We start from the raw sequence: 26,014 nt of genomic DNA, 5'->3' as shown, positions 1-26,014 counted from the left end.
TGGCTGGGACTCCCCCTTGGCATGGCACTGTGCAGCTGCTGCTGGCAGCGCCCCCAGTGGGCAGCGGGAAGTCAGGGGTGCCAGCAGGAAAGCAAGTGAATGAAGGGCTCAGGTGGTGGCGATGTCCCTCGACAAAAGAATACCACCCTCCCCCAGGCCTCAGTAATTGCCTGTAAGCTCATGCCCAGTACAATTATTTATATTAGTAGTTATGTCACTCACTGCCCTCAAAGGTGGGCATCAAAATAATAGTCAATTGTGTATCGTCTGTAAGATATTTGCGAGCTACTTCGTGGATAAAATCTCAGCACTCCACTATGGCCTTCCCTCAATTATTCATACAATAAAGGAACTAGAGGCCCTTTGGTCACCTTTGGAGGGAGCATTTGTTGGCTTCAGGTGGCTCACGCTGACTGAAGTGGGTGGGTTGCTTGCTTCAAAGATGCTGACCACATGCCCATTAGATCCCTTCCCCTAATGGCTACTTAAAATGTGTGATGAGAGGATAAAGGTAAAGGTAAAGGTATCCCCTGTGCAAGCACCGAGTCATGTCTGACCTTTGGGGTGACGCCCTCTAGCGTTTTCTTGGCAGACTCAATACGGGGTGGTTTGCCAGTGCCTTCCCCAGTCATTACCATTTAACCCCCAGCAAGCTGGGTACTCATTTTACCGACCTCAGAAGGATGGAAGGCTGAGTCAACCTTGAGCCGGCTGCTGGGATTGAACTCCCAGCCTCATGGGCAAAGCTTTCAGACAGCTGCCTTAGCACTCTGCGCCACAAGAGGCTGCTGTGATGAGAAGATAGGAGGTCTATTAAGGGAGATAATCAACCTCTCCCTTTTAATGGGGGCCTGAAGAAAGCATTGGTCTGCCGATTGTTGAGGAAACCATTGCTACCACCCTGGTTGGCATCTAGCATTGCTGGGGTAGGTGGTTGAAAGGGTTGCCACAGATAAACTCCTGCCATACCTAAATGAAACTTCAGTCTTGGATCCATTCCATTTTGGCTTTTGATCTGGCCATGGGATGGAAAAGGCACTGGTCACTTCTAGAGACAGAGGCAAGTCAGCGCTGCTCATATTACTTGATCTTATGGCAGTGGTCAACATAGTTGATCATAAGCTTTTAGCTTGCCACCTCACCAATGCTAGGATACAAGGGACAGCCCTTCAATGGCTGATCTCCTTTCTTTGGGATTGTGAAAAGGGATAGCAATGGGGGAGATGCAATTACACCAATGCCGTCTTCTTTGTAGAGTACCACAAGGTACAATTTGCTCCCTGACTTTGTTTAACAACTTTTTATGCCTTCTGGCCTGGCTGGTCCAGCTTTTGGACTTGGGTGTCATCAATATGTGGATGACACCAAACTTTACTTCCTGAAGAATGGCCATCTGGATTCAACATCTAACAACTTTGCCAGGTGTTTGGAAGCAGTGATGGAATAGCACAAGCAGAGTCACCTGAAACGCAACCCTTCAAAGACCGAAGTACTGTGGTTGGGTAAGAGGAGACCAGGAAGCATGCTTACCCTGCCTGTATAGGATGTAGCAGTCAGTTGCTCTCTCAACCAGGTGTAGTTTTTGATGCCTCCTTATCTACGGAAGTGCAAGTCACAAAAGTATCATGGCTGGCATTTTTCCATCTTCACCAAGCCAAACCACTAGCACCCTACTTGGCCCCAACACCTAAGTGTAAACTGCACGGAGCTTTTATTCCAATCCCAGGTCGATTCAGTTCCTGCCATCTACACAGAATGCGATTTCCATTTGGATTTGGGGCAATTTAAATTTTCCTTCTGCAGCAAGAAGGATTGATCCAGAGTGACCCTACCTTTATTGTGCGATATTAGAGTGCTTTTAGTGCTCAATATTTTTCAAATCCGGATTGGGAAAGCAAGCTCCATGGTAGAGAACCTCTGATAGGTCACACCTGGTCATGTGACAAGCTTGCCTTAAAGGAGAAGCCCCTAATTTGTCTCAACTTCTGTCAGTCCTGGATTTTTTCTCCCTCTTCTGCCTTTTTCGATCCTCCCCCCCCCCTTTTCCAAGAAAATAAAGAGGCTCCCTGCTTGGCTCCTTTCCCCCCACTTCATGAAAAGAAAGGCTTGCCTCCCCACCTCCCTTCTGAGCCTCCCTAACCACATGCAGAACACTTTCCTGTTTCAGTGGGGGGGCGGGAGAGAGGAAGACCCGAGTTCAAAGCAATCTGAATTAAATAGGATTGACAATGGAATGAACAAAGTAAGTGCAGACTCTGCCCTAGTCACAGTTATCCATGCAACAGTCATGGCTAGATTGGAGTTCTGTACCTCGCACTATGTGGGCCTGTCCTTATCCTTTCTCTAGGAACTGCAAACAATCCAGTATGCTGTGATCAGAGTCCTCACTGGAACATCTTGGTGTTCTCATATTTGAGCTGTGATCCAGCAGCTGCATTGGCTCCTCATTGAATTCCAGATCAATTTTGGTACTTAACCATAAATCCATTTGCAGTCTGGGCCCTGCTTATCTGAGAGACTGCCTTTCAATCTATATCCTCCAAAGAACACTTTGCTCTTTAGATTCCAACCAGTTGGTAGTCCCTGGCCCCAGGGAAGTATGCTTGGCCTCAACCAGGGCCAGGGCTTTTTCCATCCTGGTTTCAACTGCTGAAATGAGCTCCCAGAGCAGATTCGAGTCCTGATGGAGGTCATGCAGTTCAACTGCTAGATGGACCCCTTTTGCAAGACTTTTGGTTGAGGCTAGGCCCATTGCAGATGCTGTATTTCTCATACTGTTTGATGCTGTCTGATATTGTTTAATTTATGCTCATTTTGACTTATTTTAATTTAATGGATTGGTTTTTAATTTTTACTGTTGTATTTAATATTGTACACCACCCTGAGAAGGTCTCCTGGATAGGGCAGTGTATAAATCAGATAAACAGCAACAACAACAATTGTTGTTGGATGGGAAACCTTGAAGAAACACTAGAGTAGTGACACAGAGGCAGGCCATGGGAACCACCTTTGAATGTCTCTTGCTTGGCTGCCAGACAATCCTGGCTATACTATACACATGCCATGCAACAAATAAATACATAAATCTAAACCAAGTGAGCAGAGTGGTAGGATTCAACCTTATGTTGCACAACCTTTTTCCAAAAAAAAATTTCACTGGAAAACATTTTGAATATATAAAAAAACGTTCTAAATAGTTAATGCAGAATAACTAGATCTAGGGTACAACACATCCCTTCATTTAAAGGTGCAAAGAATTTATTTTTAAATTATGACTTCTGCCTGACAAAATTGCAGGCTATTATGTATCAATATTCATTTCCCTGGGATAGTTCTATCCTCTATTGGAAAGAGTTGGAAGGAATAAATAAAACCGAGTTGGGACGAGTTGGAAGAAATAAATAAAACTGTTGTCAGTTTTCTCGCAACCTACAATTCTTAAAGTCAGTTTCTTCATTTTTATCACATGGATGTTGCTAAATTGGATCAACCTAATGAGCATAATAATTAGGACCAGTGACGAGAATGATTTAATAAAAGAAGGGATGAACAAATCATATTATTGGTGCTAAATTATTAACATCATAGTTTTATACTCATTACTGAGACACAAACAGGAGAAAAGAAAAAGTAACATGGGTGCTTATCAAGAGTTCCTGCTCCTCTCATGAATAATTCATGAAACTATAACAAGAAAATCACTGTAGAAAAGTTAAGATTGGATCTGATAGAAGACAGTCACCTAATCTGGAACGAACAATTTAAAAGACATCTGTGTTAAGAACCTATAACTGCAAGCTGGGCTGTAACTTAGGTCCATACATGATTACACAGAAGTATATCTTTATTTAACGGCCCTTACTCTCACATCAGAAAAGATTCCAGCACTCTTCAAATCAGGACACAAAGGGAAACAGTAATACATTGGTGGCACAAATGGGAATGGAGATTACAGGTGTCTAAGGTTCAAGGCGGCATGAAGGTAAGCAAGCACTGAAGATGAGACAAGGACATGAAAGTAAAAGGGCATGCAGTGAGACACGCAAAAGAAACCATTAACTCTCATCAATGATCTCCATGAGTCATTTGCTGGTAGTGAACCCAAGTGAGGCAGCATTTGTGCTACTAAATGAGGTAAAGGTGGTCCTTGAATGTTCTCCAACATCACCATATGCGTAACATCTTCTTGTACTGGGTGTTGGCAGCCAGGGGGATTAGGTGGGTGTGTTCTTAATTCTTAATTCTGTGTTGGTTAATTTATGTGTTGGTTAATTTTTAACTTTGTAGTTTTGATTTGGTATTAATTGCCAGGAGCCAGCTGGTAGGGAATGGCAGTCTACAAATATGATGAAGAAAGAAAGAAAGAAAGAAAGAAAGAAAGAAAGAAAGAAAGAAAGAAAGAAAGAAAGAAAGAAAGAAAGAAAGAAAGAAAGAAAGAAAGAAAGAAAGAAAGAAAGCAAATAAGCAAGCCCCAGGCAGTATTGCAATAGATGGCAGTAGTATTGTGGTGGACAGTGATACCCAGGGATCTGTCCTCTTTACTAGAACAGATACATTTCCTCTTGGACCATCCACAGGTCTATTCCAATACAAGATGCACAAAGCAGCCAGCAGAGTGCATGAGTGGGAAAGGGATAGGAACTGTAGAGAGGTGGTCATGGCTGTCTGTTGCAACTATCTGCAACATATCTGAAGAGGTGACCTGCAATGCATAAAAGCTCATAGTGAAACAGTGTGATCAGTCTTGGTGTTGCCATTGGATTTGAGCTATATCCCACAGCTAAACAAAGCAGAAGCCCAGTGACACCATCAAGACTAGCAATATAAATATTAATGCTAATGTTAATATTATTATTGGGGGACCTCAACTACCCTCACATTGATGGGATAAACCCATGATCAAGTAATGCTGCAGAAATGAGATTCTTAGACATCATAAATGACTGTGCAATGGAACAGTTGGTCACTGTTCTGAGCAGTCTCAAGACCTGGTGACATGTAAAGGTGTTGCACCAGTTGGAAAAAGTGATCACAATGCTATTAAATCCAACATTCAGGCTAATTGAAAGTTACCCCAAAGTCCAAAAATGGAATATTTTTCAAAAGATGGAGTTTGACAAAAATGACGGGAATAGTTAAAAGGATGCTGAAAGGGGAAACACAAGAGAGTCAGATCCCCAGAGACTGCTTGGAAGCTATTTAAAACCACATTAAATGATACCCAGATGGAATTAGGTTAGGAAAGGCACTGCCAAGTGTAAAAGAAAGCCTATCTGGTTAACAATGAAAGTTAAGGATGCTATAAAAAGCAAAGAGGCTTTTTAAAAAAGCAGATCTGCCCTGATGAAATGTATAGGAGGAACCACAGGCTCTTACAAAAGAAATGTAAGTCAATTATTAGGCATGCGAAAAATAGATTTTGAAAAAAGATTGCTAAAAGCATCAATACAAACAATAAACATTTTTTAAACATATCCCAAACAGGAAATCAGTCAGATAAGCTTTTGGATGACAAAGGAATAAAGGAGTTGCTTAAGGAAGATGGGGAGACAGTAAAGAAGCGTAATAAATGATTTCCTGCTTTGTTCAGTGTGGAAAGTGTGGGTATCCATGCCACAGCCACTATTGTCAGAAAGGCTGCTTGAAGAACTGGGCCACATTGAGGTGATCAGAGATGAAATTCTGGACCTATTGGAAAATTAAACACCTATAAGTTTCCAAGTCCCCATGGCATACACCTGAGATTTCTTAGAGAACTCAAATAGGAGATTGTTGATCTACTAACCTATATATGTAACCTGTTACTAAATTCAGCTGTTGTGCGAGAAGACTGGAGTGTAGCAAATGTTACAGTAATTTTAAAAAAGGGACGAAGAGGGGAACCAGGATGTTAAAGACCTGTCATCCTAACATCTATCTCAGGCTAATTAGTAAAAACTATACTCAAAGACAAAATTATTAGGCACATCTTTAACCATTAATAAAGCCAGCAAGGGGTGCTGGGAGGAGCTGAGACTCACTGCCTAACCACCAATCAGGTCAGCTGTCCCAGCTGTCCCATTCTTGATTGGCTGTCCATTCAGTGATCAGCCATCAGGATGGATGTCCCACCCCTGGTCACATCCCTCCCCCATACTTCTTCCAAAGCTGTGGCCTTGCCTGGCCTTCGTATAGCTGCCAGGGTGGTGGGAGGAAGGGTAGACTGGCCACCAATGCCTCCCCCCTGCCCTGAAAAGGCCCACCAAAGCCTTTCCAGGCTTGGATGGCCTGCCCAGGGTGGCGGGGGGGGGGGGGGCTGGCACCTGTTGTATTCAGGGATACAATGTGTTTTTTTGCTAGTTAAGGAATAAAACTTGCTGAGTGAAAATCAGCATGACTTTAGCCAAGGGAATTCCTGTCTCACCAACTTTTGGTTTTCTTTGAGAAAGTGAACAAGCCTGTTGACAATGGTGCTCTGGTAGACATTATATATTTGGCCTTTCAAAAGGCTTTTGACAAAGCATCTTACCAAAAACTCCTGAGTACACTTAGCAGTCAAGGGATAAGAGGACCAGTTGTCTTATGGATTAAAAACTGATTAAATGACATGAAGCAAAGTGTAGGGAAAGTGGACAGTTCTCACAGTGGAAAAGAGTAAGTAATGGGGTCCTAGAAGGACTGGCATTGGGACTGGTATTATTTATTCATAAATGATCTGTAACTAAGAGTAATTAGTGTAGTGGCCAAGTCTGCAAATGATACAAAACCATGCAGATGGTAAAAACCAAGGCTGACTGCGAAGAGCTTCAAGGGGATATTCACAAATTGGGTGTAAGCAACTATGGTATATGGAAAACAAAGTTAAGTGTTGGTATTTATAAGGTTATACACACTGGGACATGAAATCCCAACTTCAAGCATAGGCAAATGGGGTCTGAACTCGCTGAGACAGAGATGGAAAAAGATCTTGGATAGTTCAATGAAAGTGTACTCAACCCAGTGTGCTACAGTGGTGAAAAAGGCAAAATCTATGTCAGGGATTATTGGGAACAGATTTGAAAATAAAATGATTGATATTATAATGCCCCTATATAGATGAGGAAGTAGCAGGCTCAGCTTAGTGCATTTCAAAGGAAAGTAGTGATTTCAGCTTCATTTCTTTCTTTCTTTCTTTCTTTCTTTCTTTCTTTCTTTCTTTCTTTCTTTCTTTCTTTCTTTCTTTCTTTCTTTCTTCCTTCCTTCCTTCCTTCCTTCCTTCCTTCCTTCCTTCCTTCCTTCCTTCCTTCCTTCCTTCCTTTTCTCTCTCTCTCTCTCTCTGAACTTGCTTTGCTGAATGCCCATTGCTGTGGATCTTCACCAAGAACTACAGAATGGCACTCCACCCTCAGACAGTTCCTTTTGAACCCCAGAGAGAAACCTGAGGTTCCAGGTCCCCCACCCCAACCTGCATTGGACCAGCCCCTTGGAGGCAGGCTACAGGAAGCTGTTTGATAGCCATCTGACTTACAGCACAGCCAAGTCCATTCCCCTCCCTGAGTCATCCTTGTTTCTCCCCTCCTTTCAGCCTCAAATGGTGCCTTCAGCTTCATGGCTGGGAGAGTGCCTTCTCTGAAATCTACCTAAGTAACTTCTGAATTCTGAGACACCCAAAGAAAGGTCTATGAAGATGATCTTAAATACTAGACAGGCTGATTCTTTTCCCCTTAGATATATATACTTAGGTATCCTAATCCCAAAATGCTGAGATAATATGATTAGTAGGACTTTGTGTGTTTAATCTGTATGATTGTATGTGTGCTTAAATCTAGAATTCTAGTACATCTACTAGCTGCTTGAGACCAACTCATAGAAGTGCCATTCACATGTGGCTATAGATACATTTGAAGGACACTATAAGGTCCATTAATTCATAGTTTATGTTTCTGCAGCTGTTAAATGGAAGGTAACAGTTTTTACCAGTGACCAACCATCAGCAGGTACCAGCTCCCAGGTTTATATTACATTGTATGGAGACCAAAGTAATTCAGCAGCTATATTTCTATATGGAGAGGAGAAAAAAGTGTTTGAAAAAGGCAACAAAGATACATTCATTGTAAGTAATAAATCTTAACACTAATGTTTCACAGCAGTATCTCATTATATAAAATGAGGATCAGGTAATATTTTTGTTAAGGAACCTCTTTGATCCAAAGAAAACACAAGAGTTGGAGAGTTCTGAAGGAAAGACAACCCTTCACCCTTGTCAGACTTCCCTGCAAAGAAACCTCTGATAAAGACCTCTTTAGAACTATTGCTATATGTAAAAAATATACAGTGGTTATTATTATTAGGCACAAAGTTATTTCAGTTTGTAAATCAAGATTTTCAAATCTTTCAGCCAATAGATGCTCAATGTGATAAGACCAAAGGCTCTGTTCATCATCACAGTCTTTTACTGCATGCTGTGCCAGGTCCTGAATGGCTAAATTGCTAAATTGAACTTATTTACACAGCAATGCTTAACCCAAAGATGTCACATTGATAATATCTGAACTGTTTTCCGAGTAAATGTACTGATTTGCAGCCTTACATTAGGACTGGTTGTTCACCGCTTTCCAAATAGTGTTTTCTGCAAGATTAAGAAACTTTATGAACAAGGGAGCATTAGAAGGTTCTCACTTAAGAGACTGAAGTTCCTGTAATAATTTATTTCCAAGCAGCTAAATTAATGACTGTATGTATTTCATGCTGTTTTAACAGATTCACATAGAAGATGTAGGTGATCTCTATAAAGTACGGATAGGACATAATAACTCTGGAGAAAGCCCTGCCTGGCACTGCAAAGAGGTAAGAATAAACTGCTTAGTGGGAACACTACCAGGTCTGCCATCCACAGCAAATTCCAGGGTGACAAATATCATACCCCATTTGCTGTCTGGATACGGTTCAAGGTTTTGGTTTTGACCTTTAAGGCTTTACGCGGGTTGGGACCCACATACCTGCAGGACCGCCTAACACCCTATGCCCCCTGCAGGGCTTTATGCTCTGCAAGTGAAAATTTATTGGTTATTCCCGGCCCTAGGGAACAACCAGGGCCAGGGCCTTTTTAGTGGAATGAGCTTCTGGGTAAGCTACAGGCTCTGAGGGAGCTTTTGGCGTTCTTTAAGGCCTGTAAAATGGAGCTCTTCTGCTAGGTCTATGGTTGAGGCTGGGGTTGGTGAGGTAGATCTATGCCGCCCTACCAGGTATGAGTTTGCATCTTACCTCCTTCCCCTCCGCCCTCTAATAATGGGGGTTGGGTGTGGGTTTTCCGCCATGTTGGGATTTTATGTCTTTTAATTGGGGTTTTAATGGGGTTTTAAGACTTCGTAACCCACCACGAGCCATTTCCAGGAGTGGCAGGAAATAAATACAAATATAATAATAATAATAATAATAATAATAATAATAATAATAATAATAATAATAATAATAATAATAATAATAATAATAAATACTGTGGCCAACTCACATTTCTCTTCCTCCTTTTTTCTCTGCCCCAATTCATCCAGTACACAGACATCTTTTTCCTTTCCATTAGCTGAGGTACATGTGCCAACTCTTTTAACTTTTCAAGAGTCAATTCACAAGCTAACAATAATGAAAGTTTAAAGTTGCAGTAGTGAAGTGTGTAGAAAGACATCAGGGAGTACTACTATCACTGAATTGCTATGATAGTTGAGACTAAAAATATAGCTAGGATAAATGTTCATTTTTGAAAAGAGACCTCTCTTTCAGGAATATCCTCTGGACTTATATTTTTGCTAGGGAATCTGTTCCAACTGTATTGATTGTTTGATATCACAGTAGGACATCTTGTGTCACAATAATCTAGACTCCATTGCTTGTATTCCAGTTGCTGCTGCAGAATCTCATGACAGAGGAACAGTTTGAGTTACCTGTTCATAGATGGCTGGCACAAGACCAGGATGATGGAGAAATCTGCCGGGAGCTTCCTGTTTTGCAACAGGGTCAGCCCCTTCTTCCAGGTGGGATATATAAAACCAAGGAACATATTTTACATGATCGTTCTATTAACAAAGAAATTATCAAGAGCTGGTTTGGGCACAGAATATAAGAGCAGTTGCATTCAGTAATGGCTCAAGTTGCCCAAAGCCTCTCCCATCAGCACAGGCATGCTGAGGGTTATGACATCAGAATATTTAGTCATTGTGGCTCACAAGCATCAAAGAATCTATCCTCCTTGAAACTGCCTATTCCTCTTTTAAAGCCAATCTGTAGCCCTCATCGCATTCCACAGTAGTAAATTCCAGAAAAATGATCTCTGAATTAAGAGGTGCTTCATTTTGTCTGCCCTCAATCACCTGTGGCATGTCTGTATGAGGAGATTTGGGTAGCTGCAGGCTCCTGTTGATCATACCAAAATTGTTTGAGGATTTTTTTTGGCAAAACGTTTTACAAGGTAGGCTGCCAGTTCTTTCCTTAACCCTCCCTGTTTACCCAGGCTTGGTACCAGCATGCTCAGGTGTGCATGGCTGGGTTAAGGCTTCTGCAATAGTCACAAACAAAGAAATACTACACTGCATGAAGTCTGATATATCATTGGTAGACAAAATCACAAAACTAGCTCACTTACTTTGGCCATATCAAGAGATCCAACTCAATGGAGAAAGCGATTATGCTAGGATTGGTCAGTAGAAAAAGGAAACTAAGCTGACAAAGACGTGATTGGGGTGGACACCAGCCAGAATATTGCATGGCTGAGGGAGGTGGTGCGGGATCAGGGATCATGGCAGTAGCTATGCAAGGGGATTGCCGTGAGCTGGACATGACTGAATGGCTGACAACAATAACATTGACCACACCACAGTCCTCTGCAACAGAAATGTGTGCCAGGAAAAAGGTCTGAGTGTATATACAGTACATCATATATGAAGCTGCATTATTCAGCGTGAGACCATCTAGCTCAGTATTTTTATACTCTGACTCCAGAGTCTCAACCTGAGAAAGATCTTTCCCATCATCCTCTGTATGACTCATTTTGAGACAAAGACGTGATGGTTTCCCAGCCCAGCCTCAATGCAATACATACAGCCTCAATACAAAAGTGATCAACCTACAGCAGGCTTTCTCAGTCAGGGTTTCATGAAACCCTAATGTTTCTTGATGCCCCTGGAAGAGTTTCCTGAATGGGTAGGAGTTAATTAATTTGTAATATATTTTTAAAATTTGATAAATATTTAGAAGAAGAAGAAGAGTTGGTTCTTATATGCCGCGTTTCTGTACTCGAAGGAGGCTCAAAGCAGCTTACAGTCGCCTTCCCTTTCCTCTCCCCACAACAGACACCCTATGAGGGTGAGGTTGAGAGATCCCTCATATCACTGCTTGGTCAGAACAGTTTTATCAGCGCTGTGGCGAGCCCAAGGTCACTCAGCTGGCTGCATATGGGGGAGTGCAGAATTGAACCCGGCATGCCAGATTAGAAATCCACAGTCCTAACCACTACACCAAACTGGCTCTCTCTTTGACCCATTATGCATGGGGGGAATAATGCACATTCGGGGTGGAATGGCGGCGACTAAAATCACCGATAACGCATGGTGCCGGCTGCAACCGGCTGCAGCTTCGGTGCATGCCGCCGAAAAAGCCGCGTTAGCGAAACACGGAAGAAAGCGCAGCTTCCGGATGACCGGGGTGCAACCAGAAGCGGCGCCGGGATTGCAGCGTGCATAATCGGTTACTCTAGGTTTTGCCGCCATCACTCCCCATCCCGTGCATAACCTGTGTGCTTCACGTCTTCCCCCTCCGCGTTTTCCATGTGACCCGAAATCGTCGTTTCGGCGGCCGTGCATAATGGGCCTTTATCAGGCAATATGACCATATATGGTAATAGGGACCTGCTTCCCTCATAAATGGCCAATGATGGGCCTGAATGGGGTGGAAAGGGGAGGGCCCCCAGATGGGCATATACTCAGCTATGTTTTCCAACCATATCCTGCATGACCACACCACTTCTGGGTTTTCTCAAAGCCTGTAGAATATTTCAGGGGTTTCTCCGTGGTAAAAAAGTTGAGAAAGACTGACCTAGGGGAAGGCTACATAAGTAAAAACCATGTTAGTAAGAGGTTCCCTTCCTTTCTTGTCAGTGGCCATCTATGAGGTACAGGTGGTAACAGGTGACCTGTGGAATGCTGGAACAGAAGCTGATATTTACATTTCTATCTATGGAGAAAAGGGAGACACAGGGTCCCGACAACTGCATAGATCAAAGAAACCGAGGAAATTTTTGAAAGGACAAGTAAGTGAATAAAAGCAATATGTCTGCTTGTGCTACTTCCTCCCATTATCGTGACTATCTCTACAGCTGTATTAGTAAGTATATAATATATTATTGCTATAGGTCTTCCTATCTAAATGACTGAATAGTTCATGTGGACAAAACTACCTGTATATCTTAGGCAGAGTCTGGCTTATCAGTTTGACCCTAAACGTTTAAATGTTTAACACTAGGTCTTACAGACTGGTTGAGTTTTGAGCATATCTCTATATCATTAAGTTGTCCCCTCATTGTTTGTTTGCAGGTTGACATCTTCTCACTGGAAGCTCTGCATCTTGGAAAGTTACATAAGATTATTATAGGACATGATGGACTTGGCTCAGGTAAGAAATCTGAGTACATTTAGCAATTAACACAATGTAATCTGTAACACGAGCCTCTTGTGGCGCAGAGTGCTAAGGCAGCCGTCTGAAAGCTTTGCCCGTGAGGCTGGGAGTTCAATCCCAGCAGCCGGCTCAAGGTTGACTCAGCCTTCCATCCTTCCGAGGTCGGTAAAATGAGTACCCAGCTTGCTGCTGGGGGGTAAATGGTAGTGACTGGGGAAGGCACTGGCAAACCACCCCGTATTGAGTCTGCCATGAAAACGCTGGAGGGCGTCACCCCAAGGGTCAGACATGACTCGGTGCTTGCACAGGGGATACCTTTACTTTAATCTGTAACACAGAAATGGCTGGCCATTTGAAAGAGTGACAGCACAAGAGGGAGAGTGATAAGTGGCTTGAGAAGATGCCCACAGTTGTTACTTCTTTCTTGGAAAAAATGACTGCTCCATAGCCAGGAGGTTATGGGAGGAAAACTACACAAACTTTGTTCTCCTTCATTTGTGCCTTGAGTCAAACTAGGTATTTCCACAATTTTCAAACTGGGCTGCATTCATTTTATACATTTTTTCCATTGCTCATTTAAAATTTTCCTGTAATAAAACTGTTATGGTTTGGATACAATTTTTTACCTTATGTTAGGATATGTCACAAAGGAAGTAAAACTTCTCCATTAATGTATTATGCTTTTCAGCCCTCCCAAATGGTGAAAATCTGCATGGGATGACCCTGCTCAGATTGGATAGCAACTTTCTAATACCCTTGAAAGGGCCGTAAAATTTAACAGCTGCAATGCTTTGTCATTCAACAAAAATTACAGCTTTACCAGCATGGGCTGTTGGACTATTTCTTCATATACACGTAACATTCTGAAGAAAGTGAAAGCAGCCTTTGCTAATGAAGTGTACAAACAGTTAATGAATTAGATTCATCCAGTTTTTCCACTGGTGAAATATGAGGGTACTTTTTGACCATCAAAAAAGTAATGATGGGGATCATGGGACCTGCATGGCCAAAAGCTACTTGGGATGGAGTTCATGCATGCATGCCTGCCACTGAAATGTGTGAACAGGCTAACAGAAACATTTGGGGTTTGCAGTGGTATGACTGACAAGCAAGGTCTAACTACTGTTTAACTCTTTGACTCAGATGCACCATCAGTTATCAGATAAAATAAAATAAGTATGTGTAAGTGTCATATCCCCCCCCCAAAAAAAAGTAACAGCTGACTTATGGCAATGTGGTATGGTTTTCAAGACAACAGACATTCAGAGATGGCTTGCCCTTGCCTGCTTCTATGTAACAACCTGCTTTTCTTTGGAGGTCTCCCGTCCAAAAACCTGCCAGAGCTAAACTTATTTAGCTTCTGGGATCTGATGAGATCAGGGCTGATCCATTCCTTAGTTATGGCTTAAGCATGTAATATCAACTTCAGTACTTGGAATATAATATTTATAATTTTTTCCCCTAGGAAATGGTTGGTTTCTGGAGAAAATTGTAGTCAAGGATCCCATCACAATATCAGATTATACTTTTTTGTGCCACAGGTTTGTGGAGCTCATTATTCTGAAGGCCTATAATTGCCAACTGTCTGTGTGAATAGTTTATTGGTGTCTATTCTTCCAGCTTCAAGAAACTCCAGAATTGGAGTGAACATGCAGAATATGGCTGGGAAGCATAACTCTGTACATGCCCACTTCACGATGGTTGCCTGTTATTCTCTACGCAGTTTCATTGCTTTTAGAATAGCTCAAATGGGAACCCACAAGGTCCTTGCAGGCTCTTTCTCCATCCCGCACCTCATCATTAATTCCCACTCTTTGTTCTCTGCATGCCACATCACTACTGGCTCTTCCTCTCCCCACCTGCAGCCCCACCACTGGAGGCAAAGTGAGGAAAAATAGACAGTAGTTCCCCCTTCTTCCCCCTACCTACAGCATTCCCTCCAAAGAGGCAGAGGTAGCAGGTCCAATGGCAGTTCCTTCGCATCCTCTCCCAACTTGCAGTGCCACTGCCGTAGAGTCTGAGCTGATAGGGACTGATAGCTATGACTCCTCCTCTTGCTCCATCCACAGCACTGCTCTCCCAAACGCAGCATCATGGCTGAGGAAGGTAAGAGTTGTTGGAGAGGTGGCACCACTGTGGCTCCTCTTCTGGGAATATGACAGGTGGTAATTCTTCCTTCCTGCCATGCCACCATCTCCTCTTACCTCACCCAAAGCATCATTGCCTCTGAAGCTAGTGAAGAGGTACAATGATGGTGGGCATGTGGCAAAAATAGTTCCTCCTCCCTTGCTCACAGCTGTTCTGCACAAGTGCAGAGAGGTTCATTTGAGCAGGATTAATGCCAAGTCATCTTGAGTACAATTTAGGATTTTTCGGCAAACCTGAGGAGTACCCCAAGTTTGCAAGAAGACCTTCCTTCTCTCCACCTGGCACCAACCCACATATTTAAGTATAGCAGATGAAGCCAGTATGAGAATTGGAAATATTGATAGTTCAAGGTTCCTTAACAGGAAGTTGTTCTTATTTATGCATATTTTGAGAGAAAAGTACAAAACACTTTTATTTTCAATAACGTTTTGGGGTTTTTTTTGATCCCTAGAGAAGATCTTTACCTAATCTAGCTATTATTTACAATATAGGTACTCTATAAAGCAGGACAAAAATAATTACTCAGGGCTGCATAGGATATTCTTTTAACATAAAAGGAACACATTTGTTAAGAGTATCTTGCCATGATTGCATTCTTATTGTGTAATGACTTTCCCAAAGGTGGCTGGATCAAGGAGAAGATGATGGTAACATTTTCAGAGAACTACATGTCATTGATAACAGCACCTTTGCTGGGAGTAAGTACAAACTAGTATAGACAAGCTTTGACAGTATAAGGTGGATGGACCCTCCTTGTTGACATTATATGTGGGAAGTTTACCTGGAAAGCATGTTCTACATGCTAAGATCTGGATTGTATAATATCAGTTGTACTGCTTAATATCAAAAGAACTTTTCTTGACACTGAATGGGACCAATCCACAAAAAAGCTCAATCATGTTTAAAATTTATTTAAATTATGAGGAATGTATACAAAATCCAGTTGACTGCATTTCTGTAGATCACACCCATAATGTTTTTATTTTTGCAGGGCAAGAACTAGACATCAAAAGAAAGGAAATGGTAAAGATTTACTGTTTTTAAAACCTTCGAACAAATAAATTACATTACTTGTAATTGTGCTATTAATACATTTTAAAATGCACCAGTGTCTTATGTTTTCACTGGGCGGGGCAGCTGAGGGGGGTTACAAATGCAGAAATACCCAGTTTTAATTCCTCGCATCTCCATCTCAAATGATGTCACATATCAGTACTGGGAAATTCCCTTACTTCAGACCTTGAATAGCTATGCCAGCCACAGGACTAAGAGAGATGGACCAATGGGCTAACACAGCATAAGTCAACTTCATGCATTGTTGTTTCTGTCATGATGGGTTGTCTGTTTTATTTTTACAAATGTATTTAACCAGTGGGAAGCAGAAAACTGGAAATATCAGAAAGGGAACACACTTCAGTTTTATAACAAGATCACCCATGGCTTTATGCGCCTCAGTCCAGATGGAACGGTAGATGCCCTTGGAGATAAGAAGGACAAATATGGTAACTTTTTGTTTATTCTTTGTGGGTTAAGGATTCTTCATAAATTCCTTTTTCTAATTCCTCTTAACTCAGAAGCCCTTTCCTGTGATTCTACATTTGTGGTGTGGGAGAGTCTGATTAGGGTTGATTATGGAGTAGCATATACTTCATTGTTCCTCTCTCTCAGTGCTGAAACCTACCACTGATAAGAGCTTCCAGGAGTAAGCTCTGGTGACACTCAGTGATGTAAGTGGAATTGGGAAATGCTTACACTTGCTGAAACACAGCTAAGAACAAGCAGTATATGAGTTTAGGCTGCCTCATACCTATTCCCCAACCCCCACACTTCCTTAAAACTTAGAGGGGGGGGGGAGATTGCTATCTCAGGATAAAATCCTAGGTGTGTTTTATTTACTATTTTAGTGTTATATAATTAGATAAAGCTAGAACCAATACAATGAAGAAAGTAATCACCTTTTCCTTGAATTCTGTAGGTCTTTTTGATTTGTCTCTGAAGAAGGGAAATGTATGTGTATTTAAATGCCATCCGATGCCTCATCTAGCCCTTGCTCTTGTTCATAGCTCTGTTACTGGAATGGTATGAAATTACCAAAATGTTTCTCTTATTTTACAAATGGTTAAAATGTTATCGCATGTATAATGTGGATAAAAATAGATTAATTGCCTTTGCTTTTTCAAACTGTTTTTGATTTGAAACATTTGAAACAGATTTGAAATATTAATATATTTGTGTCAGGATGAAAGTAGACACAGTCAACCCTCACCTTTTGACAGACAGCTTTGTCAGGGAGATGGTTTGTGGACTGCAGTTTCCTCAGAAAGTCTGTTTTATAATCGACACAGCTGGGAGTATTATTAACATATGGTCTCAGGAAAGAGTCTATATATCCCGATACTCCTATAGTGATGGTGCCTGTGCTCAAAACAATGGCATGTCCAGGTTTGCCAGGAAGTATTACTGTATAGGAAATTCAAGACACAAAAACCATTGTGTCTACTCATGTTGCATAATTCATTTTTTGTTAATCACTACCATAAGGTTCAAAGATGTTCACTAGTATAGGTTGCTTCCCCAAAAACATTAAACATATTCATGATGGATCAATGAATGTCAGCCAAGATGGCTAACTACTTATGTATACCAAATTTGGGGAAACAATAACAGGTAAGAGCCTGCCTGACTGATGTGGCACACAGAACCCAGGACTAGATAGTTTGGTCCAAGATGATCTGATTCAACAGGGCTCTTCTTATGTTATAAATCTTGCATTTGAAACAAGTTACCAGGAAGATTTGCATCTACAGCTTTGTCTGGTCTTGTGCTTTACAACTTCCTGTGTAATCTCTTCTTTCCACATAATAGACACCTAAACAGAATTTCACCCCTCTACATTGATTAACTTTAATGGGGTTGAATTTGGAAGGGTGCCATTATGCTGACAAATAACTATTATCATATTTTGATGAAGTAAATAACATTCCATCCTTAAAATTATTCACAAGCATAGAGATTTTTAATTGTGCACCTATATGTATCATATGCAGAAAGGCACATCATGTATCTCTTCACATCTTTTGAATGAATGTAAAATGTTACTCTAATACATGATATTCATAGTCCACATTCAAACCACACTGGTCTTCCAGCCATCTGAAATGAGCTGGGTGTGTGTGCATGTCCCTGCATAAGGAGAGAGAGTATGGCAATACTATCTCACCATCATGGTGATTGACGAATACCCTGTTTGGCTCTACAACACCGCAAAGCCAAATGGGGCATTTTGTGTCTCTGCTGGGACACTGTAGGTGGAGGAGTAGCCAGGCCTAAATGGCCCAGCTCTTTCCCATATGCATGGGCCCGGCCCAGCATAGGTGCTGATGGTGCCTGAATTAACACATTGGCATCAGAGGCCCTAACAGGGCCGAGAAGGAACCAAACTGACAGCATGCATCCACAGGGATTTGTCCTGCTGACATGTGAGCACTAATCCGGCACTCCCGTCACATGCATAATTGGTCATAGTGACCCTGTAGGGTTTTTAAGGCAAGATTTACCATTGCCTTCTTCTGCACAGGAATCATGAAATCCTTGGCGGCCCCCCATTCAAATACTAAATATGGCCAAATTGCTTAGCTTCCAAGATATGACAAGATCAGATTATCCAGAACTATCCAGGTCAGGGCAATCACAGAGGGGGAAACAGGAAGTTTGCATAGCATCAATAGATTGTTTCAGTAACAGATTGTAATCAAGGACAGGCCATTGGCTCAGTGGTATCTGCTCTGCATGTGGAAGGTACCAGGTTCAATCCCTAGTATTTCTAATTAAAAGAATCAGATAATAGGCAATATGAAAGACTTGAGACCCTGGAATCCTCTACCATTCAGAATAGATACTGTTTACCATGAAAGTACAAGGGTCTAATTCAGTATAAGGCAGCTTTGTGTGTGTGTGTATTTATTTCCCAGGATATTAACATATTTGCTGGGCAAATGTCACATTGTGTGATTAGACTCCACATGAAACTATTTTACATGGGAGAACAAGCAGTGTCAGTATCAGAGGTGCTCACTTGTAGAATAAAGCCACATAGCACCTGTGGATAGGATCAAATCATAGAAGTTCTGTGTGATTGGAAGCAGCACTGCAAATGCCCTGAAGGTGGGATTATATGTGCTTGCAACTTGTCTTGCCACCAGCAATATGACCTGGCTTTGTGTGCTGTTCTCCAGACACAGCCTACATGCCTTTAAATGATTTCTATTCACTCATCTATTTTGATGCCAAAGTACATCCTACAGGGACCTGATATAATGTTGGGGTATGGCACTCTCTGTGTGTCTAAACTACTTCACAGAACCATGGTGTGGATGAAATAAAAGGAGGCAAATAGGTATACTACCCTAAAGTCTTTGGAGAATGGGCAGGATGTAATCTAATAAAATAATAAACATGTTTTGTACCCTGGGAAAGTATTTTAAAAATGAAATATATTAGTCTTGTTGATTTTATTTATATTGATTAGGAAATGTGGGAGGTTCAGATTGACCTTCCTGCCTTGAACAGTTTGCTCCAGTTCCTTCAGGAGAATCCAGAGTCCTAATTAGGCCCAGCAAGTGTGGTTACAGTTAAAGGGGCTTAAAGTGATCACTGATTTAAAAGGTACAAGGAAATCACATATTTCCAGATAGCAGAAACTCAAGCCTTACTGTCATTCTACAGCTTGATATTTCAAACACAAGCCAACAGAAGGATATTTCCATAGAAGGCTGAGCTTCACTGCCAATAACAATATGCCGCTGGCCCTGCAGGGCAGTAAATAATAGTGCCGAAGCAGAAAGCCTTGGCCTGACATCTGTATCGCTTTTCAGCATGTCCAGTAGTTCATATGGCTGATTAGTCTCGTCTTGCTTTTATTAGGACAATGGCGACATCCACTGTGAGCTGCAGGTCCATCTTCAGCCAAATCGTTGTGCAATTCTGGAATCTGTCCGAAATCCAGGACAGACTGTTACATTCAATCTACAGGGCACAGTAGCTGATGACAGCACAGGCTATGCAGGCCTGACAAAGGAATTTGTTGTTCATGTCAAGGTAAGGCGATAAAAGAAAGAGAGGAATGTGCCATTAAGGCTCCAAAAGAGCTGGACAGGTCCAGAAAGATGAAGGGAAAATCTCCACCCACTAGGTGGAGCTGAAGACTGCAATTGCAGCACAATAAAAAGAAATTGTAGGAGCCCTGTGAATAAAAATCCCCTTTGTTGTTCCTTGCATTTCTGTATTGCTCTGCTGAAGACAGCCCAAAGGTGAATAGGTATTTATGTTTAAACATTTAAAGACGGCTACATCTTGTTCTTAGGATTCGTTCAAATTTTCTATTTTTCCTGCATGGAAACCATGCTTTCCCCTACATGTTTTCTTTTGATCTACACTGCCACTTTTGCAACTGAGATATATGTTTCTTTTGTGAATACAAATGCTTCCTACACATGTAAAGAGCTGACAACCATGATTTCTCTGGCTCAAGTCTAGCCTCTGTCATAAACTTTGTTAAATAGGCTACTACATGTCAGCTTGGTTCCCTATGAAACGCCGGACAGCAATGCTGGCTGAGGATTGGGCACGAATCACATTTTTGCAGTTTGGTTCATGGCTGAACCACAAACTGAACCATAAACCTTTATGAACAACAAATTTGCTCCACAAACCCAGTTACTATCAGTTCATGAGTCATTTAAAGTTTAAATCCTTGCTTTCTGACCCCCATGAAAAGATAAGACTAACCTTGATAGATTAATTGTCGGGCTTGGTATGTGTATAAATTGTATGTGAATTTGTTCTCACTGACTGGTCACCAGGTAAAGAAAGAAGAACCCACCGAAAGCCAATTATGTTTTCAAAATAAGCATGTCCTAATTTCTTATCTAACAGATATAAAATGTTTTAATTGTCCCCAATGCCTTGGCACACATGCCTTGGTCCACAAGCCTTGAAGACCTGGAACTTTTTACTACCTGAAAAAGTCACGGCTTACAATCAGGTCCCACAAGTCACTAATTGTCCAGAGCCATCTTTTGAATCTGTGACTGAGGTGGGATTTGTACCCTATTTTACCAGCTTCAGCACTATCTATGGTCTTTTACTGCCTCTGTAGCATTCTCTGCTTTATTTGCTCACTGCATCATTCTACAAAGAGAACACAATTCAAAATTGCCAGAAGAGAGTTTGGGGTGAGTTTAAAGACCCACATTAGAATTGTTCCTCATTCATCTTTTTTATAGTAAGCAGATATTAATTTATCTGGCTGAAATGAGGAAAGGTTTCTCATTCATCTGTACTTTATTGATGGAAATGTATATGTGGCCTGCCAGGACAAAACCAACAAGATTACTTCCTGATTTGATGTGGCAACCAAGAAGTGCCTGGTTACTGCAGTAGGGCTAAAAATCCAAGACTGAGCAACATGAAAGGCATATTATTTACAGGTCTTCTTTTCCCCACCTTCTAGGGGGTGTTCCACAACAGTGCCATAATTTTGCTCACCACCAGCCACTGCCAGTCTCTTTGCCTGAGGCCTGATGGGAGCTGCAGTGGAGCAGGGAATCAATCTGACGATTGTTACTGGAGAGTGCATAAAATCAGCTCTGGGGTCTGCATGTTTGAGAGTGTTAAAAACCCGCAAATGTATCTGAGGATCAAGGACGGCCAGTGCAATGGAAGAGTAAGGCATTCATGTTTGTACTTTTCTGGAACCGTGAAAATGATGCATCATAGGAAGAAAGTAATTTTAAAGCATGTAATTTGAAGAAAACTGGCTACAACATGATTCCCCCCGCCCAACTTGGTGTAGTGGTTAAAAACAATGGCCTCTAATCTAGCAAACCCCCCTCCTTCACATGTAGCCAATTGGGTGACCTTGGACCAGTCACAGCCTCCTCAGCCTCACCTTCCTCATAGGATGCCTTTTGTGGGGAGAGAAGGGAACTTATTCTAATCATAGAATGATAGATTTGGAAGGTACCTACAGGGTCATATAATCCAACCCTGTGCACAATGCAGGAACTCACAACAACCTGCCTACCCATACTGACCCCAATTTCATACCCAAGTGATCCCCCTTGAAGATCTCCAGAATCCAGTCTGGCCTGGAGGAAATTCACCTACCATCCCTCAGCAGCAATTAGCAATTCCCTGGGTTTGCAAGGAAGGGCTACAAGAGAAAAACACTGGCACATCCCTTCATGCACACTTCTTCTTCAGATCGTATGGCATAAGAACTAAGTAAAAAAGGTAAAGGTATCCCCTGTGCAAGCACCAGGTTATGTCTGACCCTTGGGATGATGCCCTCTAGCGTTTTCATGGCAGACTCAATACGGGGTGGTTTGTCAGTGCCTTCCCCAGTCATTACCGTAAAATATTTCAAATACTGATACTAGTGGTTGTCTTATAAAAAATTGTGCCTATCAAATAAGTACTCACTGCCTGGGATGAAGATCAACAGGGGACTTCATGGTAGTAACTTTAAAGCTTAAATTCGGAGCTGGTGCCAGTTGGCACATTTATCTATAATAATTGGGGCATCCCACCATAAAAAGACCAGTACTTCATGGGAATAAGAACTGATTGATTTATTTGTACTTAGCATTGCTGGAGAACTTTTCTCCAAATGCAGTCTCATTTACTTACTAAATGTTCTTACCAAAAGTCACAATGGGTTTAAGAAACTAGAATTTTCAGTGATTCTTAAAGTAACCTTTGGTTGCATCCAATTAGAATTTCTGGTAAATACACAGGGCTGGATTCTCCTACTGCCACTCTGAACAATGACAGGCAATGTGACCTGGAGGTGTGGTGTCTCCTTCCTCCTCCAGGGGCTTGTCAATCACACACTCTCAGCCTAATATGTTCCAGGGTTGTTACAAGGATAAAACGAGGAGAGGAGAATTATGTTAACAACTTTGGGGTCCCCCTGGGGAGAAAGGTGGGGTATAAATTAATAAAATAAAAATAACAATGGAGTGCTCAAATTTTACCTGCCCTCCAGCAATTGCATTGGTTACTGGTAGAGTTCCAGATCAGGTTCAAGGTTTTGGTATTGACTTTTAAGGCCCTATGCAGTTGGGCCCTGCATATCTGAGGGACCACCTTTCCCAATACATTTCCCAGAGAGCGCTGAGATCTGCCTATACCAATTTGTTGATCATCCTTTGTCCCAAAGGAATTTGCCTGGTTTCCCCTGGTCGAATGAGTTGCCATCTGAGATCTGGGACCTGACAGTGCTCTCAGGGCCCATAAAGTTCCACCAGGCTTATGGCTGAGACAAGGCATAGGTGATTTGGTTCGGGTAAGCCAAAAAGTACCCGGATCAATGCTGATTTGGGTACTTTTTGTACCTATCTGAGCCGAACTGCCCTGCCCTGCATTTAAATGGTCTGAAACAGTGGTGGCTTTGCCTGCAAAGGTTGGGGGAATGCATCAGCCGATAACGACAGGTATGCCAACTGCTCCCTTTAAATCTGCTCTCTTTCCCCCTTTCTCAGGCACCAGAGATGGTATTTGCCATGTTTTATTATTGTATTTTATATTATTGTGTTATAGGGTTTTATTACTGTAAACCACCTTGAACCCACCATGGGGTGGGGTGGTATAGAAATTAAATAATTAAATTAAATAATAATTACAAACAATAATTAAAATGTATTCCCTAGAAGTCTGCTTCATCATTTCACTGCAATTTTACAACTCACTTTTCTCATGGCCCATCTCTCTACTCGGTGACCTTGGTTAAGCAGCCTTGAGAAATTCTTGCAGCCCTTGCTAAATGCTTTCATTTACTCAGAGCTGCTTTAAGAAAACCGTACATTGATTTCTTGAACATCCTCTGTATGTTCCTGATTCTGTGAAGGTATTTATAGGTAACAGCTGACATTACTTTACATGTTTGAAAGCCAAAATATTTCAAGACAGCACTGCCAAGGTCTGTAGTCTGTCGTAGTGCTGCTCTCAGATCAGTTATAGTCCTTTCTGACAGAGGTTATTCTATGCATTGAAGGGCTTAAAAAGGCTTCTGACTCAGAACAAGTGTGCTTTCACTTCCATAAAGTCTTTTTTGAAGCTTTAACACATCCATGAAATACATTATTTTACAATAACTAGTTGTAAAATGACTAATATGGGTGTCACCTACCTCAACATTGCAACAGTACTTTACTGTTTAATAGGAGATTAGAAATATTCACAGTTATATCTTTTTGCAAAATCTTGAAAACCAGGAGGTTTGGCTGTAAAGTAGGTTAAATGTTTCTTGAAGTGCTAAATGAATCATAATTGCTCTGACTCATGACAAATAATTCAGGACACCTGACACCTGTATTAGAAGTGTGCTTCTCGGCTAGCAGAATAGGGCTACAGATAAGATTCTTCTGGCCTACAGGACACTGGTAGATCCCTCTTACAACCACCACTCCTAGCAATGTGAGAAACTTGGCTCATTCGTGACTTTCCACTCTCAGAGTGGGATTATACTCCTTCTTGAGTTTCCTTTGCCATTTGTTTTCCCCGCCCCTGGCTGTTGGCCTCTGATGACCTTTCCAGCTGGTGTTCAACTGGTTTCAGGCAACTGTTGCATGTCTCTCTAGAATCCTGCCAGCCACCATTCACAAGCAGGATAGTCAAACAACTAAGATCATCTTGACAGTTGTCCTTTCTAGTAGATGCTAACATAATGCCTCTGGGCACAAAAAAACTAGGTCTGTAGATAGTTTGAGGTATAAGCCACAAAAGAGTGAGAGAACTGCTTTTGGGTAGGCTGACAAAAACAAGGAAAACACAGGCTCCAATCCATTTCTAGTCACAGACAATTGAAGCTGGTGCCTGCCTGGTTGGGACCAATAGTGCACTCACTGAGCACTGCTGCATCCCCATTGCCTTCACACACTCATTTCCTTTTCGTGCAGTCTCCCTTGCTACTCATTAAGACTTAAGAAATATTAAAAGCACATTAGACAATTTTGAAATGTGAAAGTAATTTGAACATTTTGATGCTGTTTATACTAATAAACTCCTTATTTACAGGGCAAAGGAGACGTAGACTGTCATTTTAGAGTGGAAAAGAATTTAGAAAGTGGAGCAATAAGCCTAGAATCTGCACAGAGCAGAGGAATATATGTTGGTCTTCTGCCAGATGGTCAGACCAGACCTGTTGTTCATACTGGAGAAAGCAACATTTTATTTTACCCACAAGTACTCAAATGTATGTAACATTGAAATGATGCATATTTTGCTTCAGCAGTTCATCTGTCTCTAAAGAGTTTCTAAGGTATTGATTAAAAATGCTGAGCAAATGCCATTGGAGGGATTATATTTTAAAGAATTCCCTGAATCATATTATAATATCTAGCATATAAATCTACTTATACTAATAATTACATGACAATAGTTACTCTATTTCATCAGGTAAGAAGCGGAGTGTTGTTAGATTGATAAACAGGTTGTATAAAAACAACTCAAGCAGCAGATTTATAGCTGTCAAACTATACGGACTATCTGGGGCACAAATCAGAAGACTGGTGCAAAATGTTGTGTGTTCTTGACTTCCCTAGCTGGATCAGAAAACATTGTTTTCTATAAAACTCCAGGTTATAATAGAATATATGGTTTAAAAATCCACATGATCTGACAACTGTGGCACAACATCAGTTGATCCTTGATGTAGTAAGCTGTTATGAATAACGAAGCCCTTGCACCTGTATTGTTAGCATTACATAAAGAAAGCATTCTGAAATAAAGATATATAGATAGGAAACTGCTTTCTGTAAGGCTGTGATTCCAAGAACATGTTCCTGGGAATAAGTCACCAAGAATAGCATGAGACCTGATGTCTACTTAGAAATAAACATGCATTTTTTAAACATAACCATCCTAGTCCCTGGTTTATACAATCAAGAAAGCATATCTCAGAGCCAAAAGACATGATACACCCCGCATGTGTTGAGTTATGAGCCTTAGATCAGTGGTCCCCAACCACCAGTCCGTGGATCAGTCGGTACCAGGCCGCAGCTCCTCCTTGTCCTCCTCCCCAGCTGCTGCTTCTGGGGCTGCCCTACCCCTCTGCCTCTGGCTCACCTTTGGTGCTCTCCGGCAGCCGCCATGGCTGGGGCTCCCCTGGGCGTGGCATTGTGCAGCTGCTGCTGGCAGCGCCCCCCAGCGGGCGGAGGGAAGTCAGGGGCACCAGCGGGAAAGC

The 26,014-nt window shown here is 41.7% G+C and overlaps 1 protein-coding gene and 1 long non-coding RNA gene across 3 annotated transcripts in view; one reads left to right on the top strand and one right to left on the bottom strand.

The window, feature by feature from the left end:
* Positions 1-9,986, bottom strand: part of LOC143844776 (uncharacterized) — a 60,505-nt gene extending 50,519 nt beyond the window's left edge. The window contains exon 1 of the long non-coding RNA XR_013234130.1: positions 9,897-9,986. This is a non-coding gene — a long non-coding RNA (uncharacterized LOC143844776). The remainder of the gene's footprint in view (positions 1-9,896) is intronic.
* The window catches only part of RP1 (RP1 axonemal microtubule associated), a 221,343-nt gene that overhangs the window by 46,187 nt on the left and 149,142 nt on the right, over positions 1-26,014 (top strand). For both annotated transcript variants that reach the window (XM_077352406.1, XM_077352407.1), the window contains exons 4-16: positions 7,908-8,071; positions 8,719-8,805; positions 9,854-9,986; positions 12,105-12,256; positions 12,540-12,618; positions 14,087-14,162; positions 15,391-15,467; positions 15,761-15,792; positions 16,142-16,271; positions 16,745-16,848; positions 19,693-19,866; positions 21,281-21,493; positions 24,847-25,024. In XM_077352406.1, coding sequence (XP_077208521.1) covers positions 7,908-8,071; positions 8,719-8,805; positions 9,854-9,986; positions 12,105-12,256; positions 12,540-12,618; positions 14,087-14,162; positions 15,391-15,467; positions 15,761-15,792; positions 16,142-16,271; positions 16,745-16,848; positions 19,693-19,866; positions 21,281-21,493; positions 24,847-25,024 — 1,599 coding nt within the window. The remainder of the gene's footprint in view (positions 1-7,907; positions 8,072-8,718; positions 8,806-9,853; positions 9,987-12,104; positions 12,257-12,539; positions 12,619-14,086; positions 14,163-15,390; positions 15,468-15,760; positions 15,793-16,141; positions 16,272-16,744; positions 16,849-19,692; positions 19,867-21,280; positions 21,494-24,846; positions 25,025-26,014) is intronic.

The sequence above is a fragment of the Paroedura picta genome, chromosome 9, assembly GCF_049243985.1.
Source record: "Paroedura picta isolate Pp20150507F chromosome 9, Ppicta_v3.0, whole genome shotgun sequence".
NCBI classification, from domain to species: Eukaryota; Metazoa; Chordata; class Lepidosauria; order Squamata; family Gekkonidae; genus Paroedura; species Paroedura picta.
This window is presented reverse-complemented; position numbering and strand designations above follow the sequence as displayed.